At 45.1% G+C, this 22,187-nt stretch overlaps 1 protein-coding gene and 1 pseudogene across 6 annotated transcripts in view; both read right to left on the minus strand.

The window, feature by feature from the left end:
* Window positions 1–22,187, minus strand: part of GOLGA1 (golgin A1) — a 64,905-nt gene that overhangs the window by 8,353 nt on the left and 34,365 nt on the right. For all 6 annotated transcript variants that reach the window (XM_012771879.3, XM_012771882.3, XM_076009032.1 and 3 more), the window contains 7 exons: window positions 18,105–18,200; window positions 16,934–17,083; window positions 16,009–16,104; window positions 2,645–2,734; window positions 1,667–1,769; window positions 1,391–1,548; window positions 825–956 (listed from right to left, as the gene is read on the minus strand). In XM_012771879.3, the coding sequence (XP_012627333.1) occupies window positions 825–956; window positions 1,391–1,548; window positions 1,667–1,769; window positions 2,645–2,734; window positions 16,009–16,104; window positions 16,934–17,083; window positions 18,105–18,200 (825 nt within the window). The remainder of the gene's footprint in view (window positions 1–824; window positions 957–1,390; window positions 1,549–1,666; window positions 1,770–2,644; window positions 2,735–16,008; window positions 16,105–16,933; window positions 17,084–18,104; window positions 18,201–22,187) is intronic.
* LOC105875298 (iron-sulfur cluster assembly 1 homolog, mitochondrial pseudogene) lies at window positions 2,742–11,078 on the minus strand (annotated as a pseudogene).

Genomic DNA, 22,187 nt, shown 5'->3' on the forward strand with positions numbered 1-22,187 from the left:
CCTAGGTGGGAAGATTGCTTGAGGCCATGAGTTCGAGACTAGCCTGAGCAACATAGCAAGATCCTGTCTCTATAAAAAACAAACAAAAATAGCTAAGTGTGGTGGCTTACGCCTGTAGTCCTAGCTACTTGGGAGGCTGAGGCAGGAGGATCCCTTGAGCCCAGGAGTTTGAGGTTGCAGTGAGCTATGATGATGCCACTGCACTCCTGCCTGGGAGACAGAGCAAGACCCTGCCTTAAAACCAAACCAAACCAAACCAAACCAAACCAAACCAAACCAAAACACCACTGAGGATCAAATGAGACTCCAAATTTCCAGGTGCAGGGTGTGGTGGGATCATGACATTTATCGAGCCTCTATCAAATAGCAGGTTTATAAGAGAGTTAACAAAGACCTTTGTTTCATCCTTCCCCCAACCACGCCCTGCAAAAAAGCAAAAAGCCTTAAAGGCAGGTGTCAGTGCTATCATCCCAAAGCTGTAGAAAGGAAGTGCAGAGGTGAGAGGACTATTCCTATGGCCCAGCTGAGGACAGCAGAGCTGGCAGGGAACACCTGGACTTTCAGTTGCTCAAGCTCTGACACATGAATCTCAAGGGGGTGGGAGAAGAGGAGGATGTGGCAGGTGGGGAGGATGTAAAAGGAAGACAATGCAAGAGGCAAATGGCAGAGGAAATTGAGGAGGGAGCTCTTTTGCTGAAGGAGGTGACATCTCCTGAGAGCTGCCAGGGCACTAGCAAAACCTTCCGAGATGAAATGAGACATTTCAGGCACCAGGGCGGGGACAGAGTGGAGACAGAAACAACCAAGGCTCAGGGCATGCTCACCTTATTTTTCTCTGCAAGTTGCTGCTCTAAGTCCTGTTTTTCCTTCTGTAGCTGTCCTAGATCCATGGCCTCAACCTCCCCATTTGGTGTTCCTCCTGCTGCTGGGAGCTGGTACAAGGCCTTTGAGGTCACCTACAGGATGGTGGCAGCAAGTTGAGAGCCAGGATAGGTAATGCTGAAGCTGCATGGGGAAGGGGAGCCAGCTGGCCCACAGGTGTGGCCTGGTCTGCGCCCACAGGCAGCTGGCCGGGAGCCAAACCCAAATGATGGAGAAGATGATCCCGCCACTGCCTTCCAGAAGGACAGTTAGCTTTCCACGCGACTACCCTTTGCTCAGGCCAACAGGCTTTCTTTCCCTCTGCACACTGACAGGCACTGCCACCTACCATGGGCCCTTCAGGCCTCATGACCTCCTAGCTAATTGAGCATCCCCATGTTAAAAGAAAAGGACACTACAGCGTAGGGGAGTGCCCCCCTCACTGTCTCCCCACTGCCACCTCCCGGGCAACTCACAGCATCACCCTGTGCCCTGCTGCAGCACCCACGCAGGCACAGCTAGGACTTACGTTTGGCCCACTGGCTGGCAGCGTCTCGCCCCGCTCCGGGCCCTGCAGCCTAAGCAGGTCCTGTTCCGAGGCTGCTGTAGCCTCTTCCACCCTCAGGCTCTGCAGGGCCTCCAGCTCACCCTGCAGCTGGCGTATCTGCAGCAGGGCTGAGTTGTGACCTAGGTCGGGCAGAGGGGAGGTGTGCACCATGAGCCCAGTGACTCCACACTGCTTGGTGACATGGCTATCACTGGGCAGGAAAATGAGAGAAGGCCCAGCCCGGAGGAGACTTCTCACCCTGCTCTAGTTGGAGAATCTCCTGCTCTTTCTGGAGAAGGACTTCAGCTTTTTCCTGTAGACTCTGCTCCTTCTCCTCTATCATGGCTGTCAGGTTGGCAGCCTTGGGGAGAAAAATCAACACGAAAGAAGGTTGGCAGCAGTGACCCTAAGTCCCCCCATAGGAATCTCTACTTTTCCACCACCCAAGGTCCACCATGAATCCCTCCCTGAAGAACACAGCCCAGAACAAGCCCCATGCTAAGCTCTGCTTCCATGAACAAGCTCAAGTCCATTTTCCATGACAAGGTCCCTGCACAGGGGCAACTGCCTCTCACTGGCCACCCCCAGCAAACAGTGGCCCAACCAGAGATGTGGCCATTCTGCCCAACCTTCCAACAAGCTGTCATAACCATGATTTCCACTTCCTGAATGTCTGTGATGTGCCCAGCTCTGGTGGCGTCTGATATACATTACCTCACTCCAGTATCCCGGACGTGTGATTAGAAGGACTAGCATCCTTAGCAGAGGAGACACTGAGACTCAGATTTTAAGGACTTAAAATCTTACCAAAAGCCTAGAGCCAGTTAACTAGGAGGTCTGGGGCCAGATGCTAAGACTGTCTTCAAAGGAGGCATTTCCCACACTTCCTGCTGAGAGCTCAACCCAAACTGCTGTAGCCTTTGGGACATGAGGCAGTGCTGGGCCACCTCACAGAATTAGAGCCAGTAGGTGCCTAGGCATGGACTCTTTTTCCAGGTAATGTTTAGAACTAAACCTGACCATCAAGTATTAGAAAAAGACATCCTATGGGGTGAGGATTTCTTTAAAACATTTTTCTCCCACCTTCCTAAAGACCAGAGGGGCACCACACAGGTGACTGCATTCCCTGAGACCCGTTGTCTGCCCCCTACCCTGGACAGCGGGGGCCGCAGCAGTCCCACAGCAAGATGGGGGCTGGTCAGGGAGCATCACCGCTCAGCACCAAACGGGGCCCACCTGTTGCTGGAACTCTTCCCTTTGCTTCCGCACCTCCTCCAGGGCTTGAGCCATTGCCACGCTCACAATTTCTCTTTGGCTCCACTCCTCCTACAGTCCAGAAAAAAACAGGCAGAAGACTGAGCTCCAAAATTCAGTTCACATTTTCTTAGCTGCATACTTTGCATGAAACCTGACAGAGAGGTACTGCCTTGCAAGGTCAGAGCAACAGTTTGCCCACTTCCCAAGGTTCCCGGGCTGCCCTCTTGCTCCAATGTCATCTGTATCCCTCTGGTAATTGTCCTCATGGACAACTCACTGATGTCTCTAGAAACCAACTAAGGGTCGGTTTGTCCCATGAGAATACCAGCTGGTACCAGGCCCAAGCGAGGGGCCCAGACGTGAAGAGCTGGTCTAAGGAAATCAGCACATAACAAGACAAGACTCCCAGGCTGTTATGAACGGAGTGGTGGACAGGGACAATCCCATCACAGAGAGAATAATGAGCAATTACTGAAATTTAACAGGACAAAATGTCATGGACTCAGCCAGGCGCAGTGGTTCATGCCTGTAATCCTAGCACTCTGGGAGTCCGAGGAGGGAGGATCACCTGAGCTCAGGAGTTTGAGACCAGCCTGAGCAAGAGTGAGACCCTGTCTCTACTAAAAATAGAAAAGATTAGCCAGGTGTGGTGACACGTGCCCATAGTCCCAGCTACTTGGGAGGCTGAGGCAGGAGGATCGCTTGAGCCCTAGAGTTTGAGCTTGCTGTGAGCTAGGCTGCTGCTACCACAATCTAGCCCAGGCAATGGAGAGAGATTCTGTCTCAAAAATAAATAAGTCACAGACTCACCAAAATTACCCATTTTTATAGGAGAAAAAACAGAGGCTCTGGAAGGGTAAGTAATTTGCCCAAGGTCCTAAAGCTAGTAAGAAAGCAGCCTGTGTCTAAGCTCAGGGCCAGGCCTCAGATGCCAGACTCTACCCCCTGGAGTATCTTCTACCATGAGCAGGGGTACCCCACTCGCCCTGCCCGGAGCCCAAAGACCCTCCTTGGGACATACAGCATGGCCTTCCTCCCTGAGACTGGTGCCCATGCCTGTCAAGCTACCCAAGATGTCCCAGGTGATTTGGCAGGCACAAAACACCGGCCAGGGAATGACTTGGAGAGAACAAGAGGTGATGGCCACTGTTTCTGTTACCCAGAACCCCACCTCTTTTTTGGGGTAAGAGCCTCACTATTCATGCTCCCCACTCCCATTCTGAAATTCCATGTGGTTCTGGCAGGGCAGACAATAGTAATACCCTGATTTTGTGGCATGTGATTCAGGCCTGGCCAATTGCAGTAGCTCTCATATCCTTGACCAAATAAATGAATCCAAGGATGGCTCTGTCACTCAAGATGAACCAATCAGAGTCCCTTTTTACATCAGAACCCTTCTTTATATGGCAAAGCTGAGGGGGAGAAGCCCTCTTTCACCTGTGGTGCTAAGCTGGAACATTCCAAGCCTGGAGCTGCTGTGGCAATGTCTGCTGATCTGCAGGGCAGCCCACAGAGCAGAGAAAGCCAGATGCTGACACACAAGGGACAGATCCACAGGGCACAGTTCTGGTCCGACCAGTCTTTCTGGTTCCGTCAGCTACCCAACTCTCCCTAAGAAACCTCCCTTTCCACTTATGTCAGGACCAGTGGGGTAGTGGTGGTGATGTCAGCCTCATTCATCTCCCACCGTGGATTGTCAGAATTGACCTTTAGTGAGTCCACCTCTGGCGACAAGAAAACTCTGGTGCCTGAACTCAAAAGGCTGAAGGTGGGACTTTGGCAAACGCCTGACAGCACCTGTCATCAGGGGCCTATGACCATCTCCTCCTCCCAAATGTGGGTTTGGGGGTGTTTCTGTTGATACAGGGGAGGAGCAGGAGGTGCCAGGCTCAGTGGAGAGGACAGGGAGGCCAGGGGGAGATGACAGGAGGGCCATGCCTCCTCAGGAACCTTTTCTGGGTAAGTTAGGAAGAGACACTATGGCTGCTGACATCTACGCAGCCAGGTGGCAGACCCTGTGTAAGACAGGAAGGGCAGGCCAGGGTGGGAAACAGACTCATAGCACCTCTGTGCTGCGGATGTGCACTGGGCACTTTTCACCCACAGTCATGTTTGATCTTGAGTAATGCTCTTGAGGTCAGGGGCTACCATCTTCAGTTCAAGAAAAGGAAAATGGAGTCCCTCAAGAATCAGCTATTGAGGGACTAGGTTGGCAGGCAGAACTGAGTCTGTGTGGCTCCCAAGTCTGTGCTAGTGCCACAGAGCCACAGAAGATCTGGCACTGTGGGATTTGAGGTTGAGAGTATCACCTCAGGTTTTCTGTGTGGAAAGTGTGGCCTGTACCTCTCAGGAGCCACCAAGCCACCCACGTGCAGCAGCCTCGGCGCTGGGGATGCCTTCCCAGGGCGGGCTCAGGGAATAGCTGTTTTGAAAAATATAGATAAAAACAATTCTTAAATATGTGCATCTAATAACAACAGTGCTGGCCGGGCGAGGTGGCTCACACCTGTAATCCTAGCACTCTGGGAGGCCGAGGCGGATGGATTGCTCGAGGTCAGGAGTTCGAAACCAGCCTGAGCAAGAGCGAGAACCTGTCTCTACTATAAATTGAAAGAAATTAATTGGCCAACTAATATATAGAGAAAAGATTAGCCGGGCATGGTGGTGTATGCCTGTAGTCCCAGCTACTCGGGAGGCTGAGGCAGCAGGATTGCTTGAGCCCAGGAGTTTGAGGTTGCTGTGAGCTAGGCTGACGCCATGGCACTCACTCTAGCCTGGGCAACAAAGTGAGACTCTGTCTCAAAACAAAAACAAAACAAAACAACAAAAAAAACACAACAGTGCTTCAAAATATAAGAAGTGAAGATTGACAGAACTAAAGGGAAAAAGAGAGACAAAGCCACCTTATAGTTGAAGCTTTAGCACATGCCTCTCAGTAACTGAGGAAACAAGTAGACAAAAATGAGAAAATATGTATGTTTCGATAACACCATCAACCAACTTGACCTAATTAGCATTTACTGAATACTCTAAAAGCTGCACTGAAATATGTGCCAAAAAAGACTATAAGGTGGGTCATAAAACAAGTCTGAATAAATAGCAGAGTATTATCTAACCAAAATTGTATTAAAGTCCAAATAAACAGAAAATCCTCCAAACTTCTGGAATGAGCCTGCATGTGCTAGTGTTGAGTTTCTGCCTCCCGGCCCATGCCCACCCTCTGGCACACCATGCTCTGGCACTGGGCCTGCTCCACGCTAAGCTCTGCCACAGGGAGAGTTGGGGAGACTGCGAGGCAAGAGGCTCCTTCAGGTCGCCTTCCAGTTTCGGGGAGCACTATCCCAGCAGCACTTCTTCGTGTGGCAGCAGCTGCATCCCGTCTGCAGTTTTCCCAACACTTGCTGCCTCACCCCACACACACCATACCCTCTGCGCAGCACCCCCTCTCTCATAGGTCTGCGTGGCCAATATGTGGGCTCCGCCTCTTCATCCCTAAATGAATAACTGCAACTTCTCCACTTTGTTCCCTTAGTCCAATGGCTGGAAGCTGCACTTGCCACATCCGTGATTTCTTTTATTTATTTATTTTTTTAGAGATCCAATCCTTTTTAATGAAACTGGTTCTAAAAGAAAGGATCCAAGAGAGTTAAGTGAAGGGTAGGATTTTTCTCTTTACAAGAAAAGAAAAATATCCAACAAAGAGGGTTATGGTACTTCCTTTTCTGTCCCCTACAGAGAATTCAAATATCACTTCTTCCTGAATCTAACACACTTGGCTTCGTTTTCAAAATGCATCACTTTATTTTCTTACAAAGTGAGAAACAGGCGACACACATTAAACAGGCGACAGTCACATGATTTCTTCAGTAAGCCCCAAGGCGTCTGTAAGTGTTCCTGGAGCTCATAGCCAGAGAGTCCTGAGGTTTCAGATATTAAAGCTTTCCCCACAGCCACAAGTTCCTTTGATGTTTGGGTTATTGAACACAAACTCACTGGATAATTTGTCTTAAACATAGTCCATTTCTATTCCTAAAAGTGTTAGTTGTGCTTTCTTTTCGATGAACACTCTGACTCTATCCTGAACAACTTCTTCATCAGAATCTCCTTTTGCTTTTGTATATTCTAGGGTGTAAGAAAGGCCATTATAGCCTCTGCTTCGGACACCAACTTTCACACCTCCTTGCTCAGGCTTATCTTTAAGGAGCTGTTTTATCTTGTTTACTGCTGAAGGTGTTAGGGTGAGGGCGGCTTAGGTGGGCTGCAGCTTCCTCTTGCTCACAGCCTAGAGCTCAGCAGCCTCAGCCTCTCTCCATGGACACGGGCGGGGCGGTGGGGTGCAATGACCCGTGATGTCTTTTAACTGTTTCAGCTTTACTTTAGAGCTCTCATTCACCTCTCTCATTCATACACTCATTCATACTCTCATTCACCTGGGTGGTTCCTACCTCCTGACTGGACCATGAATGACATGCTGTGAGTGAGAGTCTGTTTCTGCTGGTGTCATTGTGTCAGCTTCCCACAGCGGCTGTAATACATCACCACCAGCCCGATGGCTTAAAACATTAGTTTATCATTTCACAGTTCTGGAGGCCACAAATCTGAATTGAGCCTTATGGGGCTAAATCGAGGTAATGACAAGGCAGTGCTCCCTGCTCCCTCAGGAGGCTCCAGGAAAGTCTGTTTCCTTGCCTCTTCCAGCTTCTAGAACTTCATTCCTTGCCCTATCTATTGCCCCATCCTCCACCTTGAAAGCCAGCCGTGTAGCACTTTCCAATCTCTCTGCTTCCATTCTCGTATCGCCTTCTGCCTTCTATGTAAAATCCGCCTCTCTCATATAAACATGGTTGTGATTCCATCTGAGGCCCACCCAGATAATTCAGGATAATCTTCCCATCACAAGATCCTTAATTTAATCACATCTGCAAAACTCTTTTTGCCATATAAGGTAACTCTCACAGGTTCTAGCGATTAGTTTTGCTATATTTTTCTAGAATTTTATCATCTCATATAACTTTTAAAATGTATTGGCATAAAGTTGTTTATATTCCTATTTTTAATGTCTACAGGACATAGAGTAATGTTTCCTTTTTCATTCATGACATTTGTTATTTGTGCCACTTCTTTTTTTCTCGATTAGTCTCGTCCAGAGTTTAACAACTTTACTAGTCTTCAAAGAATCAACTTTAGGTTTCATTCATCCTCTTTATTAGGAAAGGATCTCATTTATTTTAATTTTGTATTTCATTAATTTGTGCTCTTTTATTATTTCTTCCTTGAGTTGATTTGTTGCTTTTATTCTGATGTTTTTGAGATGGATACATGGCTCAATTTTCAGTCTTTCTTCCTAAAAGATGCACTTAAGACTAAAATTTCCTTCTAAGCACTACTTTAGTTATGTTGTACCAGTTTTGAAATATAGTATTTACCTGACTATTTATTTATTTATTTATCTATTTATTTATTTGAGACAGAGTCTCGCTTTGTTGCTCAGGCTAGAGTGAGTGCCGTGGCATCAGCCTAGCTCACAGCAACCTCAAACTCCTGCCTCAGCCTCCTGAGTAGCTGGGACTACAGGCATGCGCCATCATGCCTGGCTAATTTTATATATATATATATATATATATATATATATATATATATATATATATATATATATTAGTTGGCCAATTAATTTCTTTCAATTTATAGTAAAGACAGGGTCTCGCTCTTGCTCAGGCTGGTTTTGAACTCCTGACCTGAGCAATCCATCCACCTTGGCTTCCCACAGTGCTAGGATTACAGGCGTGAGACACCGCGCCCGGCCATACCTGATCATTTATTTAAAAATATTTTCTAATTTCCATTGTGATTCTTCTTTGACCCATAGGTTATTTGGAAGTATACTTCTTTTTTTTTTTTTTTTTGAGAGAGAGTCTCACTTTTGTTGCCCTGGCTAGAGTGAGTGCCGTGGCATCAGTCTAGCTCACAGCAACCTCAAACTCCTGGGCTCAAGTGATCCTCTTGCCTCAGCCTCCCGAGTAGCTGGGACTACAGGCATGCACCACCATGCCCGGCTAATTTTTTGTATATATATTTTTAGTTGGTCAATTAATTTCTTTCTATTTTTAGTAAAGACGGGGTCTCGCTCAGGATGGTTTCGAACTCCCAACCTCGAGCAATCCGCCCGCCTCGGCCTCCCAGAGTGCTAGGATTACAGGCGTGAGCCACCTCGCCCGGTTGGAAGTATACTTCTTAATTACAAACATGCAGGGGCTTTCTATGTATTTTTTGTTTTAATTTTTTTTGAGACAGGATCTCACACTTTTGCCCAGGCTGCAGTGCAGTGGCTATTCATAGACGGGATCATGGCTCACTGTAGCCTGGAATTCCTGGGCTCAAGCAATCCTCCTGCCTCAGCCTCCTGAGTAGCTGGGACTACAGGTGCACCACTGTGCTCAGCTAGTTTTCTATATTTTTATTACTGATTTTTAGTTTCACTGCATTGTGGTCAGCATACTCTATGTGATTTCAGCTCTTTGAAATTTCTTGAGACTTGCTTGATGATCAACTTTTCCAAATATTCAATGTATATCTGAAAAGGATCTATGTATTCTGCAATTGTTGGGTACAGGGCTCTACGTATGTCCATTAAGGATATTAATGGTGTTGTTTAACACTACTATATCCTCATTCACTTTTTGTCAACGTGTTCTGTCAATTAAAGAAGTTTGTTAAAATATCCCAGTAATATTATAGATTTGTCCATTTATTCTTGTGTTTCTGTCAATTTTTGTATCTTTTGGAGTTTTATTAATACGAGCATCAATGTTTAGAATTATTTATCTTCCTGAAGAATGGTTCTCCATTTTTATTACTGGTTCTTGCCTAAAGTCTACTTTATTAATACAGCTACTCCCAGGTTAATTTTATTTATTTATTTATTTATTTTTTTGAGACAGAGTCTCACTTTGTTGCCCAGGCTAGAGTGAGTGCCGTGGCATCAGTCTAGCTCACAGCAACCTCAAACTCCTGGGCTCAAGCAATGCTGCCTCAGCCTCCTGAGTAGCTGGGACTACAGGCATGTGCCACCATGCCCGGCTAATTTTTTTTTTTTTCTATATTAGTTGGCCAATTAATTTCTTTCTATTTATAGTAGAGACGGGGTCTCGCTCTTGCTCAGGCTGGTCTCGAACTCCTGACCTCGAGCAATCCACCCGCCTCGGCCTCCCAGAGAGCTAGGATTACAGGCTTGAGCCACCGCGCCCGGCCCCAGGTTAATTTTAGTTCATGACTGCATGTTATATATTTTTCCAACTTTTCCTTTTTAATCCTTTTGTTCCCTTATGTTGTAGACATTTCTCTTGTATCTTATAAACAGAGTTTGGTTGCATTTTAAAATTATATCATTCTGAAAATCTATTAATTGAAGAATTTAGTTAAATACTGACTTATCTGGGTTTAAATGTACTATCTTTTTTTTTTTTTGATCCAGGTTCAAGATTAGATAAATTTACTATCTTTTTTTTTTTTTTTTAAATCTAGTATATTTATACAATAGAATACCATTCAGCCATAAAAAGGAATGGAATACTAATACATTCTACAACATGGATCAATCTCAGAGACATGATGCTGAGTGAAAGCCTGGTACGAAAGGCCATGCATTGTATGATTCCATGTAGATGAAATGTCCAGAAAACCTAAATCTAATAGCAATCAGTTGCTGCCTAAGAATAGAGCAGGGGTAGGGATTAACTGTAAATGGTCAAGAGGGAGATTATGAGAGATGGAAATGTTCCAGAAATGGACTATGGTGATAGTTGCACAACTCTCTAAATTGAGGGACTTTCCCCTGCTTATTCTCGTAGCCTCATGTGTCAGTGCTTCATTCCACTTGATGTGTCCCAAATGACCCCGAGCTTTCAGGCCTATGCTCAGGCTATGCCTTCTGTCTGGAAGATCACTCCTACTAGTCTCCACCTATGACAGCATTATTTATGCTCCATGGCCCAGAATCAATCTTCTTACGTACTCTCATTGAATGTTCCTGCCCATCCCTGAAAAAGTTCTTCACTCTAATTCTTCAGCTGTGTCTATGCATGGCTGTCCCCTCGCCACTGGACAGTGAGCTCCTGTGAGGCAGGGACCAGGTCTTATTCTTCTACAGCACCTTCATTAAGCAGCCAGCAAACACAAGGAAGCCTTTTGAGTGCAGGTGGTTGGCCAAGGAGAACCCAAATCCAGAGTCGCAGCCTGTGACCAGGACAGCTTTGCTGCCAACCGGGTCCACCTCACCAGCGTATGTCCGGCTCACTGGGATAAAGGAGGCAGAGCAAAACAACAGTGGGCATCTTGCTCCATGTTCTCTGTCATACATACTGAGGGTTTTTCCTGGGAGCTGTGACAGGAGTCTGGAGAGGCGGGTGGCCAGCATCGTGGCAACAAGCGGTAGAATGGCCCACTTCCTTCTGGTGGTTCCAAAACCGAGTGCGCAGGGGGCTCCGGGTCTGGGCGGGTGGGGGCGCTGCCGCAGCTTCCTTCTCGAAGCCCCTTACCGGCTCTCTGGCTCTCTCCTGCCTCTTAAATTTACTATCTTAACATACTTTGTGTCTTGGTCTCTATTTCTTTTTTTTTCTATCCTTTATTTTCTATTTTAGATTGACATTTTAAAATTTCTTTTTTCCCCCTTTATAAGTCTGGAAGTTATATATATTGCTTTCTTAGTGGTTAGTCTGGAGATTACAACATGCCTTTGTCTTTATCAAAGCCCAGCGTTATTTGGTACCTTTGTCCTGTTCCTAGACAAGGCAAGGGCTGAGAATACTGACTGCAGTTATCTCATCTGACTTGGGTTATTTTTGTCTTATATTTTAGTTCAAATTAAATATTTATTAAAATCATTATTTTTTACAATGTTCATTTAGATTTATGTACTTATTTGCAATAACCATTGCTCTTCATTCCTTCTTCCTCCTTACATCCTTTTACTTCCATCTAGAATTTTCCTTCACCTGAAAGATACTCGTTAGTATTTCCTTTAGTGCAAGTCTGTTGGTGAATCAAGTGCATCAAATTCTTTGTTTTGTTTTATTGGTTTTCTTTGGTCCCACCATGCTGTGTGGGTCTGGACTTTCACATTTATCCTGTTTGGATTTGTAAGGATTCCTACACCTGTGACTTGATAGCTTCCATCAGTCTGAAAAAAATCTCAGCCATTATCTTGTCAATGATTGCTTCTCTCTCTTTTTTTCCATTTCCTTCTGAGACTCCAACAACACATGATGAAGCATCTCACTATACCATGCATGTCTCTTCTTTCTTTCCTACACTTCATCCTGGATAGTTTAGTCTACGCTTTCTTCCATTCTACTAATTCTCTCTTTAGTTTGACTCTACTGTTAAATTCATCCAGTGTTTTTTAAATGGATTTTTGTCTTATCAAAGCCCAGAATAACTGACAAGTAAGAAACAGCACATACTTAAAGTGTGCAATTTAATGCATTGGGGTGAAATCATTACTATAATAAAAATATCCATTACCCCAAAAAGTTTCCTCAAGGCCTTTTGTAATCTACTGAATTCATTTCAGTTAGTGCATTTTTCAGGCCTAAAATTCTATTTGATTCCTTTTCAAAACTGCTGTCTTTTATTATAGTTTCCATATCTCTGCTGAAATGTTTTTGTCTTTTATCTCCTTAAACATAGTAAGCATTGTAATTTACCTCTCAGCCCTTGTGAATCTGTTTTTTCTGTTCACGTTGTTTTGTGGTTTTTGTTTGTCTGATTATCTTTGATTTTGTTTGCTTTCTCTAGTCACCCAGGACTAGGATCACTTTAATCCAAAAATTAGCTAATGAGGCTAGATGTGGCGGCTCACCCCGGTAATCCTAGCACTTTGAGAGGCAAAGGCAGAAGGATGGCTCGAGGGAGCAGGAGTACAAGACCAGCGTGGGCAACACAGCCAGACCCCTGTCTCTACACAAAAAATTTTTTTAAAAAATTAGCCGGCTGTGGTGGTATGTGCCTATAGTCCTAGCTACTCAGGAGACTTGAGGCCAGAAGTTTGAGGCTGCAGTGAGCTATGATGATGCTACTGTACTCTAACCTGGGCAACAGAGCAAGACTCTGTCTCAAAAAAGACCTCCCGAAAACAAAAAACTAATGGGATTTTCTGGGTCACACCTGTGTCTGCAAATGAGCACAATCAAAGCTGGGGCAGGGTGGCAGCTGGGTGCTGGTTACTTCTGGTTCACCCTCACTCCTAGTGTGCAGTCCTTTGGTGCGCCAAACCAAAGCTTTAAGGATCTCTCAGGCTGGATCCAAGGTGGGACTTAAACTCTAATTCTTTTTTTTTTTTTTTTTTTTTTTTGAGACAGAGTCTCGCTTTGCTGCCCAGGCTAGAGTGAGTGCCGTGGCGTCAGCCTAGCTCACAGCAACCTCAAACTCCTGGGCTCAAGTGATCCTCTTGCCTCAGCCTCCCGAGTAGCTGGGACTACAGGCATGCGCCACCATGCCCGGCTCATTTTTTCTATATATATTAGTTGGCCAATTAATTTCTTTGTATTTATAGTAGAGACAGGGTCTTGCTCTTGCTCAGGCTGGTTTTGAACTCCTGACCTTGAGCAATCCGCCCGCCTCGGCCTCCCAGAGTGCTAGGATTACAGGCGTGAGCCACCACGCCCGGCCTAAACTCTAATTCTTATTCCCCCAACTCTGATAAGCTGTAAAAAATTTAAATAATCTTCCAACCTCTTCAGGATCAGCAAATATCCCCAGGGCAAAAGTTGCTCCACGTGCTGGGCTCACCTCTGCACTGGACAGGCCTCTTCTCAGTGCTGTGCTGGCTCCCCAGTGCTCTCAAGCAGATGCTTTTTTGTTTTGGCCAGCTTTTCTGGCAGTCCAAAGGGAATGAGCTGGTCTGAATTACCCTGTCTGCTTACACTGGCAGTGGAAGCATCTCTAGTGTCACTTTCACCTGCTCTGGTCAACCTCATCCCCACCACTCCACAGTGAATGCTCTTGCCAAGGTTGGCAACGAACTCGGTCTTGCCAAATATAATGGCCAGTTCTCTGTCTCCTTTCTTCACCAGTCAGTAGCATGTGCCCCACTTCACTATTCAGTCCTTCTTATAACACTTTCTGTCCTTTACTTCTAGACCTCAACACTCTCCTGGTTTTATAGCTATTCTACCTGTAGCTCCTTTGGAGTATTCTCTGTTGGGTCTTCCTTTTGTTCAGAACCTCTAAATGTTGAAGTGGACCTGCCTTCCCCTTAGGTCATCTTCTCTACCTACACTCATCCAGTGGCTGACTCTCTTTGGCTGTCAATTCTACCTGTGAGCTACGCTGATGCCTTTCTACTTCCTCTACCTACCTGAACCTCTGCTCTGATTTCCAGGCCCGTTAGCCAACAGCCTTCGAGGTATGCCCACCTGGGAAGGCCTCTGAAACTTGATGGGTCCAAAATAGAATCCATTCTCCACTAGCTCCCAGACTCCCTCTCAGTCAATGATACCACTATTCATTCAGATACCCTGGTGGTTCTCTGCCAGCGCAATCCCTCAAAGACATTTGGCAGTGTCTAGAGACCTTTTTGACTGTCGTAAGTGGGAAGTGCTTCTGACATCTAGAGAGGAGATGCTCCCAAGCAGCCAATGATGCACACTTGCTGCAAACCCCTCCATGTCAGCCTCACATGTCTACAATGCTGGGCTTGAGAAACCCTCAGTGACACAAACCAAACCTAGAAGTCACCTCCAACTCCTTTTTCTCTCATTCTTTCATTTAATCAGTGGCAAGTGCTAAATGCTTCATCTCAAAACTAAATCCTGAATCTGAATACTTCCCTAGTCCATGGCTAACATGCTAATCACCTATGGCCTGGATTCCTAAAAAGCCTCCTGAATGTCCTGTTTCTACCCGTGGCTCCCTTACCAAACATTCTTTGCATGGACCCAGAGAAATCCTTTTAAAACAAAATTTCTCTGCTTGGGACCTGCCATGGCTTCCTTGGATACTTTCTAATGCCTGCCTCCCTCCTCACCATCAGCTGCACTCTCCCCCAGTCACTAAGCTGCAGCCACACTGGCCTCCGTGCTGTTCTTTGAAGAGGCCAGCTTTCTTTTGCCTTGTAGCCTTTATATTTGCTATTTCTTCCATCTGCATCACTCCTTCTCAAATATCCACACTGCTGGCTAGTTTTGCTCGAACATCACCGAAGCTTTCCCTCCACTCTCCACATTGAAAAGAGCTCTTTCCTCCCTCTTGGTTGTCCTTGCCCCTGATTTATTTCCTTCAAAGCATTTATGACTACTTGTCACTTGGTTACTGTCTCTAGTTACAAGCTCCTCAGGGCAAGAACTTTGTTTTGTTCATTGCCACATCCCAGCACCTCCAATGGTGCCTGGGACTTACAGGTACTAAAATGTTTGTTGGAATACATGAAAAAATATCTGACTCCAAAGCCCATGCTTCCCATGATGCAGCACTATTGCATTAGTGCCTAAGTAACTGATCAGATCTGATTATTGGAAGATACAGGGGCAGGCACTCAGCCATGGATGCTCTCAGAGAAGATCTTCCCAAAGGATCTGTAAGATCTTTGAGTCCTGACCAAGCTGAGCAAGTACGACAGCAATGATCTATCATCCAAGGGTGCTTCGAAAGGGGGTGGGAGGCCTGGGGGCCTATAAGAAAGTGGCAGAATCTCTCTGTCCTCTTCATCCAGTTATATTGAGGGAATGAGAGGCAGCATCTGATTAAAGCCAGTTTGGGCAAGGGGAAGGGTAACAACCCTGTAGCTTGTTTCTTCATTCCCGCCAAAACCCCTGATACAAACAAATAAAACAAAGGTCCTTATGAATTTTAAAGGCCTAGCATTAAGGTCTCACTGGAAACATCAGGCAGAGTAGTGCTCTGACAGCATCATTTTAGCCAGCTGTTGATGACCCAGAGGAAGGGCTGGGCCTTAGTGGTGGAGTGAAAAGTCAGACCAGCACCACCCTCTAGCGAACTGTGGAACTTGGACAAATTATTTTCACTAAGAACCTCGATGACATTAATTGCCAAATGAGCATAGTTCCTTACTGTCCTGGATCCCTGAGAGCACTTAACAAAGTGACAATTTCTAGCACATGCCTAATAGAACTTTTTTTTATAATTAATTTAAATTTATTTCTATCTTTCTTTCTTTCTTTTTTTTTCATAATGTGCTCACCAAAGTAAACCCACCTAAAAGAACTATTGAACAAACACTAGTTCCCTCCTTCTCCACTGTAAGCATGAGACTTTCACTTAGCCACTCCAAACAAATGTGCAAGGGATAGGAACATTTTTTGGAAACTCTGACTCAATTAGATGAATACCTTTAGCTTCTTTAGTTCAAATTGGTGATGTTGTAGAGAACGTTCACATTCACTCCTGCTTTCTTTAAGGGCTGCATTTTCTTGCTCCAGTTCTCTCTGCAAATTGAGAACAACATACATAAATAAAAGGTCTTAATGACCATATTTTCCCTGAGCACAGTCCTATCTCTTTGACATGGCACCTTTGAAATACCCCTCCCCTTTTTGGTCACTGCAGGGTGGGAGATGAGAATGTGGGTAAGGGTACGAAAGAGAGAACTACTTGAAAGACCCAGGAGGAGGAGGAGTGACGTGCATGATTCTCAAGACTGTGCAGGAGGGAGAGGGGCCCTGGAGAGGGTAGTCATCGGGGAGAGCAATATGGATTCTAAAAGATATGGGAGAAGCTGAGGTGGATGCTCAGAAAGCACTGGGAAGTCTCTTTGGGGCCTAAGGAACAAGAAAACCCATCTGAATTGGGGTTTCGTAAATAGCAGCCTTCTGACATCCAGTCCCACGTGCAGGTGTCTCACTGGAAAGCTAAGAACAGCTCTCCAAGAGCTTGAAAACAGGCTTTTGAATTAACCCATTCAGTCAAAAATGTAGAAAACAAAAATAAAGGAGAATTAATAATCAGAGATGTATGGGACTACATAAAACAAGCTATATAATAATGATAGATATCCCTGGGAGGGAGAAGAAAAAGCAAAAAGCATGGAAAACCTATTTGAGGGAATAACTGAGGAAAGCAACCTTGATATTGCCAGTATTTAAATACCCATGGTCATTGAACACCTGAAAGATTAATAGCAAACAGGACATCACCAAAACACACAGTTATCAGCCTAGTTCCTAGGCAGTGACGGGCTGTTCTGTCAAGTACGTGGCCAACCTCGCTGTGTGTGGACCCGGAGCCCCTGCACTCGGCTACCCTGCTCCTACTCACCATCCCGCGCTCCGCGGTGGCCTGCTCGCAGGCCCGTACTCTCTCCAGAGAGGCGATCTGGGCCTCCAGGGCCTGGGTGTGCTCTATGTGCTGCTGTTCCAGAGCAACAGCCTGCTGCTGTGCCTGGCTGCTCTCTGTATTGGCAGCGGCCTGTGGGGATAGCACAGGACAGTTAGGGTGACAATGGTTTTCAGGGGGAGGGGGCCCCAGTCCAGTCCTCACAGACCCAAACATGAGTGTCCAATGGAAACAGCTGTCCTTCCTGTTCTCCTCCCTGGTGTTGCTGAGGTCTCCCTGTTGTTCCCCACAGGCTCTGCATGTGGCTCCTGGGCCCTGGCCTGGCCTGCCCTGGGAGGTGGAGTCTGGCATCGGTCTGGATGCTACCACTGCACCCTCAGGGCATGTGGGGATGGCTCCGGACACCAGCCCATCCTCAGACACAGGCCTCTTCCATGCTACTCAGAGTTGCCTCCACAGCTGAGCCTTTCCCCAGGGGAGGCAGTATAACACAGTGGTGAAGAACAATGCCTTTGACATGAGAAGTATGTCAGTTTTGCCACTTACTGGCTATGAGACTATGGCCTGGTGAGAGGCCGTGGCCTGGTGAGAGGCCATGGCCTGGTGAGAGGCCGTGGCCTGGTGAGAGGCTGTGGCCTAGTGATGCAATCCTTCTGAGCTTGCCTCCTTTATGGTAAGAGGACAATAGTGCAGACCTCTTAGGTCTACTGCAAGAACTATATGAAAACATGTATGGAGACTCAACACAGTGTCTGGGACATGGCAAACTGAAATCCATGCTGGCTGCTTTGATCTCCCTACCCTCTAACTCCACGCCCCACCCAGGCTGTGATGACTGGCCATAACTTTGTCAGGTTCTCCTCAGAGTGTGACCTGTTCTCTGCACCCGACTGCAAGCTGACTCCTAATGCAGCTGCCACCTCTGACAACCCCAGGACTGAGCTGGGCCCGAAGGATGGAGGTCAGGCGGGAATGAGCCAGCCTGTCCCCTTCCCTGACTCCCTCTCCCTGGTGCTGCCCACCGTTCACACTAAGCACAACCACTCTGCCAAAGGCAGGTCTGGACGCCACTGCCCAAGATGGGAGGGAGTCTGGGGCAACGGCAAAGGCATCAAGGGAAAGCCCAGACACAGCAGCCACAAGCACCACTTACAAGCTCCTGAATGTGGGCTTCCTGGGCAAGCACAACAGCCCTGCTCTGCTTCAGCTGCTCCTCGGTGGCCTGCAGGATCTGCTCTAACTCTTTCACCTAAGAGGGAAACAGAAGCATTCTTTCTGCTCAGAGAAGCTGAAGGGTAGTAAAAAATGGCTTTAGATGCAAACCAGGCTGGTGAGGTGGTTCTAGTCTGTAATCCTAGCACTGTGGTAGGCTGAGCGCTTAATGCCAGGAGTTCAAGACCAGCCTGGGGCCTCATAGCAAGACCCCATCTTTACAAAAATACGTAGATTAGGTGGCATCATGGTATGGGCCTGTAGTCCCAGCTCCTTAGGAAGCTGAGGCAGGAGGATCGCTTGAGCTCCAGAGTTGGGGGTTGTGGTGAGCTGTGATTGCATCACTGTACTCTGGGGGACAGAGACACTCTCTCAAAAAAAAAAAGCAAACCAAGGTACATTACAGAAAAGAATGTAACATGAGAAAAAAAATAACCATAATTCTATCATTATAAAACATCATGACTCTAATGTATTTCCTTCCAGTCTTTTTTTTTTTTTTTTGAGACAGAGTCTTGCTTTGTTGCCCAGGCTAGAGTGAGTGCCATGGCGTCAGCCTAGCTCACAGCAACCTCAAACTCCTGGGCTTAAGCAATCCTTCTGCCTCAGCCTCCCGAGTAGCTGGGACTACAGGCACGCACCACCATGGCCAGCTAATTTTTTCTATATATATTAGTTGGCCAATTAATTTCTTTCTATTTATAGTAGAGACGGGGTCTCGCTCTTGCTCAGTCTGGTTTCGAACTCCTGACCTCGAGCAATCCTCCCGCCTCGGCCTTCCAGAGTGCTAGGATTACAGGCATGAGCCACCGCGCCTGGCCTCCTTCCAGTCTTTTTTAATGACTTTTACAAATAACTTCATGTGGTTTTAATAAAACGATGTAAAACTTTGTATTTTCTTCCCCACTCATAAATTTCCTTCTGTGTTTCCAGGTAATCTTCAGACTTTAAATTATTATTTCCTCAAAGAGTATTTCATAATTTAATGAACCACTTGCCTACTATGCTAGCATTTAGGTTGTTTTCCATTTTTTCCATCTAAAATAAAACAGCAATTAATATCTTCACAAAACTGTTTTACTAGTTTGAATCACTTCCTTAGGATAGATTCCCAGAAGTGGGATTACTGCTCGCAATATAAATTTAGGTTTCATTCATTCCACAAATACTGACCCAGTCTGACTGGGTACCCGGAACTGAAACAGGGCACGAGGCCAGCACAGCGAGCAGGACAGATGCAGACTGGCCCTCAGGTCACTCAAAGTCCAGGACCGAGCTAAATCTGGATTTCGCTCTCTATGATGGCATTTTTATTAGACTCAGGCTGTATTTGTGAATTCTCTTGTAAAACGCTCTTGTTTATTGAGTAAGGTCTGACCTTGGGGAGGTTTATTATGAAAACCCAAGCACCAGGAAGGCTGCATGGAGGTGAAGAGGAGGTAGGTACCCACGGAGAGAAGGGTACTGTTCAGGTTCAGGTTCCTCACAGACATTCACGTGTGAGATTTAACTAAAACGACTCCATGAGAAGGGGCTACTATTTCACAGAGAAGAACAGTAATGTTACTGGTACATGATCACAAATTTTACCAGTGGTAATGCCAGGACTAAAACCTAGTGTTTTAAACTCCTGAGTTCAGAAAATATCCACCCAAGTCTCAATTAGAGGTTGAGCTCAAGAAAGATTCAGATCCTCAAAAGATTAAACACAGAATCATCACATGACCCAACTATTTCATTCCTAGGTATACGCCCCCCCAAAAAGAAAATATAAGTCCACACAAAAACCTTGTACACTAATGTTGTTAGCATTATTCACAATAGCCAAAAGATGGAAACAACTCAAATGTCCATCAATGAATAAACAAAATGTGGTAAAACATGCAATGGAATGTTAGCCTTAAAGAGGAATGAAATTCTGACACATGCTACAGCATGGATGAACTTTGATGACATTATACTAAGTGAAATAAGCCAGACACAAAAGGACAAATATTGTATGATTCCACCTATATAGGGTAGTACTCAAACTCATACAGACAGAAAATAGAATGGTGGCTGCCAGGGACTGGGAGAATTATTGTTTTAATGGGTATAGAGTTTCAGTTTGGGAAAATGAAAAAGTTCTGCAGATGGGTAGTAGTGATGGTTACACAACAACATGAATGTACTTAATGCCACTGAACTGGACACCTAAAAATGGTTAAAGTAGTAAATTTTAGGCTATATATATTTTATCACAATAAAGCATAAATGATATTCAGAAAATAGAACTGAATTATAATAAAAAACAAAAGTCTGTAGATAAAAAAAAATAGTTTTAAATATAGTTATCAGGAAATAAAGATTTTTTTTTTTTTTTTGAGACAGAGTCTCACTTTGTTGCCCAGGCTAGAGTGAGTGCCATGGCCTCAGCCTAGCTCACAGCAACCTCAAACTCCTGGGCTCAAGCGATCCTCCTGCCTCAGCCTCCCGAGTAGCTGGGACTACAGGCATGCGCCACCATGCCTGGCTAATTTTTTCTATATATATTAGTTGGCCAATTAATTTCTTTCTACTTATAGTAGAGACGGGGTCTCGCTCTTGCTCAGGCTGGTTTCGAACTCCTGACCTCGAGCAATCCGCCCGCCTCGGCTTCCCAGAGTGCTAGGATTACAGGCGTGACCCACCGCGCCCGGCCCGGAAATAAAGATTTTTAAAAATCATTTAACTCAAGAAATTTAAAAAGTAATGGTGCAAACCTGAAGAAATAGTAAGGGAAAAAATAATAAAAGGCAGAAATAACAAAGAGAATAAAAATTTGAACAGATGAAAAGGCTGGTCCTTTCAAAGGACTGATAAAATAGTTTAGGTGTTGGCAAACTTTTTAATAAATATTATAATCTTTTCCACAACTACTTAATTCTGCTATTGCAAGAAAACATCCCTGTTACACATACGTAAATGAATGGGTGTGTTTTCCAGCAACATTTAATCTGAGGGTCCCAGTTTGCCCAATCCTGAGATACAGCTGTGGCAAGACTAACCAAGAAAAACAGAATATGCCAATTAACACAATATAGAAACAAAGGAGCACACGGAGATTTAAAAAGAAAATACTGGCCGGGCGTGGTGGCTCACGCCTGTAATCCTAGCACTCTGGGAGGCCGAGGTGGGCGGATTGCTCCAGGTCAGGAGTTGAAAACCAGACTGAGCAAGAGCGAGACCCCGTCTCTACTAAAAATAGAAAGAAATTAATTGGCCAACTAATATATATAGAAAAAATTAGCCAGGCATGGTGGCGCATGCCTGTAGTCCCAGCTACTCGGGAGGCTGAGGCAGAAGGATCGCTTGAGCCCAGGAGTTTGAGGTTGCTGTGAGCTAGGCTGACGCCACCGCACTCACTCTAGCCTGGGCAACAAAGTGAGACTCTGTCTAAAAAAAAAAAAAAAGAAAAAAAAAAAAGAAAATACTATATGTCTACAGGCAAATATATTATTATATGTTAATACATCTTAAGAGTATAAATATGATATTAAGTTGGAAAAATCAAGATGAAATGGATAAATTTTGGAAAAAAATCAAATTGGCTCAAAAAAGAAATAGAAAACTTAGTTTAATAAATAATAAAAATTGAAACTATAACTAAAGATGCCTCTTCACTGAAAAATTCAGGTCCAGATCATTTTGTAGATGAATTCTACCAAATTTTTATATGCATTAACTTTAAATAAATAAATTGAATCTTAATATAAATTGTTTCAGAAAATAGCACAAAAGCTGCCCAGCTGTTTTTATAAGGCTGGTGTAGCATGATTCTTTAACCAGATAATTATAAGCCCACTCAATTTATAAATGTAGTTGTAAAAATTCTATATAAAGTATTAGCTAATGAAATTCAGATGTTTATTATAAAAATAACATATCAAGAGGTAGTTACCCCAGAAATACAATGCAGTGATGGTTTAACATCAAAAAATCTATTAAGGTAATTCACCACATTAGCAGACTAAAGGAAAAATAATGTATGATTTGTTTCGATCAA

Source organism: Microcebus murinus, chromosome 12 (genome assembly GCF_040939455.1).
Source record: "Microcebus murinus isolate Inina chromosome 12, M.murinus_Inina_mat1.0, whole genome shotgun sequence".
Classification (NCBI taxonomy): domain Eukaryota; kingdom Metazoa; phylum Chordata; class Mammalia; order Primates; family Cheirogaleidae; genus Microcebus; species Microcebus murinus.